General features: G+C 47.6%; 1 protein-coding gene across 5 annotated transcripts in view; it reads left to right on the top strand.

The window, feature by feature from the left end:
• WT1 (WT1 transcription factor) overlaps positions 1-6,000 on the top strand; it is a 48,533-nt gene that overhangs the window by 33,763 nt on the left and 8,770 nt on the right. For 4 of the 5 annotated variants that reach the window (XM_082748926.1, XM_082748925.1, XM_082748924.1 and 1 more), the window contains one exon: positions 3,205-3,301. In XM_082748926.1, the coding sequence (XP_082605052.1) occupies positions 3,205-3,301 (97 nt within the window). Of the gene's footprint in view, positions 1-3,003; positions 3,106-3,204; positions 3,302-6,000 lie in introns of those variants that run through there. The other variant, XM_082748927.1, reaches the window with a different exon arrangement.

Raw genomic sequence — 6,000 nt, 5'->3', positions numbered from 1 at the left:
GGTGCCCATTTCAAGCCACATGCTGAAAGAGGAAGGGGGTCAAGAAGAGATGGTATAGATGGGGAAGGAATCAGACACCAGTTTATGTCATAATCTCTGAGAGAACTGCAGCTCTGTACCTGGTCCCATACCTGAAAGACTATGATGGAAAGAGGATTTAGATTCAGGCCTTCTCATGGAACATTTACAGACTAAGTGCCTTCAGTCACCAAGCTGAGAGGATACAGACAGTGACAAGTTGGACTCTGTCTTTGAGGCTGAGTTTACCCCAGAGCAGAGGAGACACACAGAGAGGGCTGTCAAACACGCAGATGGAAAGGAAGAGGCCAATTTCAGGTTGGCTTAGAAAGGTCTGTCCTCACAATTAAAGCACTTCCCAAATGGAATGGGCTGCCTTTAACACTAACTACCAGTCTTTGTTGTCCAACTGTTGAAGATAAGCTACAGGAGTTTGAGCTGAGGGTTGGAGTAGATGACTTTTCTCCCTCTGTTAGTGTATGGTTCCATGACCACTGACCTGCTTTCCTTTACTCACCCAGAGAGAGTGGTCACCATATGAAATGTCTGTGGATTGTACCCAGTGTTCTGGCCAGACCCCACTGGGAAGAGTGTTGGGTTGCAGGGTTTCCAAGTGTGGAATGGCATTGCTGGATCTGTCTTCTGGAGACGCCAAGGCCAGCAGGCAGGTGTAGTTTTTATTCATGGACCTGGTGGAAGAAGCTAGGGACGTATTTGGCAAGTACAGTCTTGTTTCTGGTTGCCTTTGTGTGTGTTGGCTTTCTTTTGTCTCTGAAGAGCATGTGAGTGGGGCAACACTTCTTTTCCTGGGACAAGTACTTTGAGGGAAGTCTATTTCCTGTGCTCTCCAGGAACCCAAATAACAACACATCCGGTGATTAGCTGCCAAGATGAGAGATTCCTAATTCTTCCCCTGTGATAGCAGAATTTAAAATAATTCAGATTTCTGTTGTGTCCCTTAGAATCCCTCAGCCTTACAAAATGTGTCCCGTTTTGGCTCCATGCAGAGGACTACACCAAGCAGAGGCCACGTCTCTTCCCAGCCTTCAAGGCAGAATGTTCTGGCAGCATCCTTCATTGTCCTGTCCTCTGTCAGCTACCACATGGCCACTGTCATCAGCTCTTGAGTCCTCACTGTCTCTATAGCATGATCATAAGGAAAGCAGACATGGCCTCTTTCTTGGCAAGTACACTTTAAGGTTCAGAGGCAGATGTTATCTGGATTTGGCATTTCTTTCTGACTTTTGCATGTTTAACCCCAGTTTAGCTCTTTGGGACACTTCCCCCCCACTCCCAGATATGTCAGAAATCACCTGGAGGATGTGAAGACAAAGTGTAGTAGGTTCAAGGGAACAGAACTGCCACCCGATTCCCCACACTGCTATCACTGCTCTCTGCAAGGGAGACAGGCAATTCTTTCTGAAATGCCTGGAGCCAGAATTAAATGTGAAACCCCACAGCTGCTGTGGCTGTGGGATGTGTGGACAAGTCAGTCATCCTGGCAGACACCCTTCGCCTCCAGGAATTTTCTCCCCTGGGGAGGTGGGAGTGGAGCCAGGCCCCGGTTTCCCCCACACCCTCAGCTGGAGCGGGCTGATTGGCCCAGCTACCTGCCTTCCGCACGGGGACCCCTGGAGTCTCTAGAGTAACAGAGGTAGAGGGCAGAGGTTCTCAGCCCTGACGGCAAGTTCACTACTCCTGGAGGTTTGGAGTAGGGGAAACCAGTGCATGGACCCCTTGATTCCCCGGAGTTAATTTTGTAAAGCAGCTTTATAAATTCCACACACCAAACAACTCACCCATTTAGAGTATACAAATCAGCGGTTTCTCGTATATTCACAGAACTGTAAGACCATTCCCACAATTTTAGGACATTTTCAGCAGTCACTCTGCCATTCCCCTCAACGTCCCCAGTCCTAGGCAGCCCATTACCAACCCACTTGCTCTCTCTACAGAATTTGCCTGTTCTGCACATTTTGTTTAAACGGAATCCCACAGTAGGTGTGTCCTTTCCTTCACTTAGCCTATTTTCAGGGTTTTCCACATGACCATGTATCAGTATTTCCCACCTTTTTATTGCTAAATAATATTCCCTCTTATGAAGATACTCGAATTTGTTCATCCATTCATCAGCTGATGGGCATTGGGGTTGATTCCACTTTTTGGCTATTACGAATTATGCTGCTAATCAACAACGCATACAATTTTATCTGTAGATACACGTTTTCCTTTCTCTGGGGAATATACCTAGAAGTAGAATTTCCGGGTCACCTTGTAACATTAGGTCTAATCTTTTGAGGAGCTGCCAGACATTTACCAAAGCCGCTGCACCTTTTTAAAGAGGCATTTCCTAAAAGCTTCCTGTGCTGATTCTAGAAGGGATTGTAACACGCTTCCCATGTAGATACGAATCCTTACTTTGCCTCATTTGGAAGTAAAATAACGGCAGCACACATGCCAGCTTTTACCTAAAGGAGAGAATACTTCTCGAGTCTTCACTTTTTCCAAGTTGTTCTTTTCAGCCTTCCACAGCCCTCAGCTCTCGCTCACAGCCCAAGGGAACCTGGGCACCAACTAGATGACTAGCCAGCCTAGTGCTGAGTAGGATTACCTGGTGTCCACGGACACCACGGATCGGCTGCGAAGAGTTAAGCTGATCTGGGAAACTGATTTGTGGGGGTGAGTGGAGCAGGGCTGCAGATGTGTAATCCCCACTTCTGAGAATGTGACATTTCTCCTGTGTCATCACTTTCTTGGGGCTATCTGGTAAAAACTGAGTCATGAGGTGCCGACAAAAATCCATTGCACTCAATGTGGAACTTGAGGGATCTGCTCATTCCTGAGATATTTGGAGCTGTCAGTCCTTCCAGCTAGAAGGTAAACAACTTGCTGGGAATGAAGTCCTGCCCCTGGGTCTTTTCCCAGCTCGTCTGAGAGGGTAGACCCAGACGGCCGACCTGTGAGAACCTGAGCGTGAGGGAAGGCTGCGTGGAGGTGACGTGATGGTTGAGCGGCCCCGCCCTTCCCAGAGTCCTTTTTCCAGAGCGGCCCTAGTGCAGGGATGCAAAAGCCAGCTGTCATTGTCCTGTGAGCGTTTTAAGAACATTCCTTCTGCCGCAGATGAGCATTTCCAGATGGCACCGGTGGACCGACCTGAGCCTTGTTGTCCTTTCTTTGTGTTTGCAGCCACGGCACAGGGTATGAGAGTGACAACCACACGACGCCCATCCTCTGTGGTGCCCAGTATAGAATACATACCCACGGCGTCTTCAGGGGCATTCAGGTGAGAACTTGGGATGGGGAGGCTTGCTGGACGGGGACTTGTATGCCTCTTTCCTTTCTCAATAGCCCTTCGCTTCCATGCTGATGGCCATTTGGCCCTGGTAAGTCTGTTCCTTATTACAGAGTGCTCTGACCATAGGGACCTCTCCTCTTCCACTGGGGTGGAGAGGGCAGCCCCTTCTCTACAGGTCTTTGTGACCATGCCCACATCCCTGACTCAGACCAAGATGCTTCTGGCAGAAGCCCATCCCTTCCCCTTACCTGCTCAATTCACCTTTCCCAGGTGGGCTGTGGAACTCTTGCAATGAATGACCCAGACCCTTGGCTTCCAAGTCAGAACCTTGACTTGGTCTGCATTGTCAAGTGCCCGAAGCTGACTCTTCTCTTGCCTGGTATTCTACTAGTAACAATAAATAATGACAATAACAGCTACACCGTGTTGGTGCTGGACACTTTCTATGTGCCAGGAGGTGTGCCGAATTTTATATATGGGCTTTTTGTCTTCATCGACTCAAGTTTTTAGATCAGTTCCAGGTTTAAGGAAAAATTGTGCAGAAAGTACAAAGAGTTCCCCTGTCCTCCCTCTTCCCCCTCCTCCCTGGGACTAACATCTTGCCTCGGTATGATACACTTGTTACACTTGATGAGCCAGTATTGATACATTATTTTTTTCTGAAACATTATTGTTAATGGAAGTTCATGGTTTACCTCAGGGTTGGGTTTTCGCACTGGGGGCTTCCATGGATTTTCTTAAATGTGTACTGCCATGCTTCTACCATTGCATTAGAGTACAGGATAGTTCCACTGTCTAAAAATAACAATGCCTGTGTTCCACCTATTCATCTGTCCCCCTTCCTCTCCTCCCCACGACAACCACTGATGTTTTTACTGTCTCTATAGTTTCGCCTTTTCCCAGGACATTGTCGTATGGTTGGAATCACACAGGATGCGGCCTCTTCAGACTGACCTCTGTCACTTAGCAATGTGCATTTAAGGTTCTTCCATGTCTGTATTTTATTTTTCCATTTAATCCTCAGTGCACCTTTACCGGTGGGCACCATTATGTCCATTTTATGGATGAGGAAACCGAAGTCCAGAGAAGATGAGTGACTTGTGCAGTCACACAGCTGGTCGTAACGCGAGACTTGTCTGATTCCAGAACCCTTGTTTTTAAGCACCATGTTGCATTGCTTCTCAGGGAGACAGAGGGCTGTGAGCAGTTTGGGGGGGGCCTCCAAGGAGAGTGAGGAAAGTAAAGTAAAAAGGTAGACATTTTGGAGAATTCACAAAAGTCCATGGCAGACCACCTCAGTAGAGCCTCTTTTGGGGATCAGAACCACACACAGTTACCAAGAGTCTCCGTGTGTGACTTTCATGTGTGCCTCAGTGACTCTAACACAAGTGACCGTGGTGATACTTTTACCAGAATAGTCAGTACCCGAGAAGTAAGTTGTGTGCAAGCCGGGTCCCATATGATGTGTGGGGCAGGTAGCTCTGAGATATTTGGATTGATGTTTCCAGAAGCATCATGGTGATAGAACAGTATTCTCCCTCAGCCCAAACCTTCCAAGGGTGACAATAAGGTGAGGGTTATAGAAATATGAAATCTGAAGGAGGTACAGGAAGCGTCATCCCAGTCTCCCCTCCATCAAATGCCCCCGGCATCCTCCACCAGGATCCTTGACTGACATTGACAACATGGCTTTATATCCTGCTGTTGTGTGTGCTACCTCTAGATTGAATCAAAGGAAATGAAGAGAGCTTTTGACTTCCTGTCCTCCAATCCCAGGTTGTCAGACTCACTATCATGGCTGCGGATAGACTCCAGACCTCACAGGTGTTGATTCACTACTGACTCGTTTTCTCCTAGAGTCTGACAGTCAAACACCGCTGGCTCGTCATTTAAATTTACACCACCATTTGCCTCGAGACACTGTGGCCTATCAACAGCAAATTTGTGTGTCACCATAGTACTTTTCCTTCCAAAAAGAAAATCTCACAGGGCAAGGCAGTGCGAAATAGGATCTAGAATGTAAGTGTGGTGTGGAAGGTGCACAGATTGGGGAATGGTTTAGCCTCAGAGGTAGTTCTGGGTCTTAACACAAAACACGGATGTGCTCTTTGGTCTTGACTTGCACATCTGAAAGAGAATGAAGAAGATTCAGTGTCCGTTGGGACACTCCCACTTCCCCCATCTATGAGTCATTGATCCTGAGAGCAAGAAGGAAAATTTGTCTCGCAGTGTCCCCTTAGCATGTTGTCATGGAGAACTGACACATACCCACTCCCTCAAGGTAAAGGGAATCAACAGTGAAGGACATGGAAAGTGCCCAGAAGGCAGGCACAGTGTTTTCTGGTGTTACAATTGAGCGATTACTCTGCCTATATCATTGGCCTCTGGTGGTTTCAGCCCTTCACAGAGAGAGCCCCCAGCTCTCAAGAGCCTCTTCCTTCCTTGTCATTTACTTTCACATGGAAAGTCTGGTCAGTTTGGGGTTCATTCAGTATCCCATATTTTTCTCTAATAAGGACTTCGCCACACATTGCAGACTGGGCCTGAAGTCATGTGGCTGTGTGTCCAAGTGGGAGGAAATAGATTCTGGGATGTTGGATTTCTAGATCTCACTGTCTCCAGTGGCAAAGCTGAGAGACAGGATGGATGGGGAACTCTTGCAGTCACCAGCATTTCTTTTCCAGATC

This window comes from Mustela nivalis (genome assembly GCF_964662115.1).
Source record: "Mustela nivalis genome assembly, chromosome: 9".
NCBI classification, from domain to species: Eukaryota; Metazoa; Chordata; class Mammalia; order Carnivora; family Mustelidae; genus Mustela; species Mustela nivalis.
This window is presented reverse-complemented; position numbering and strand designations above follow the sequence as displayed.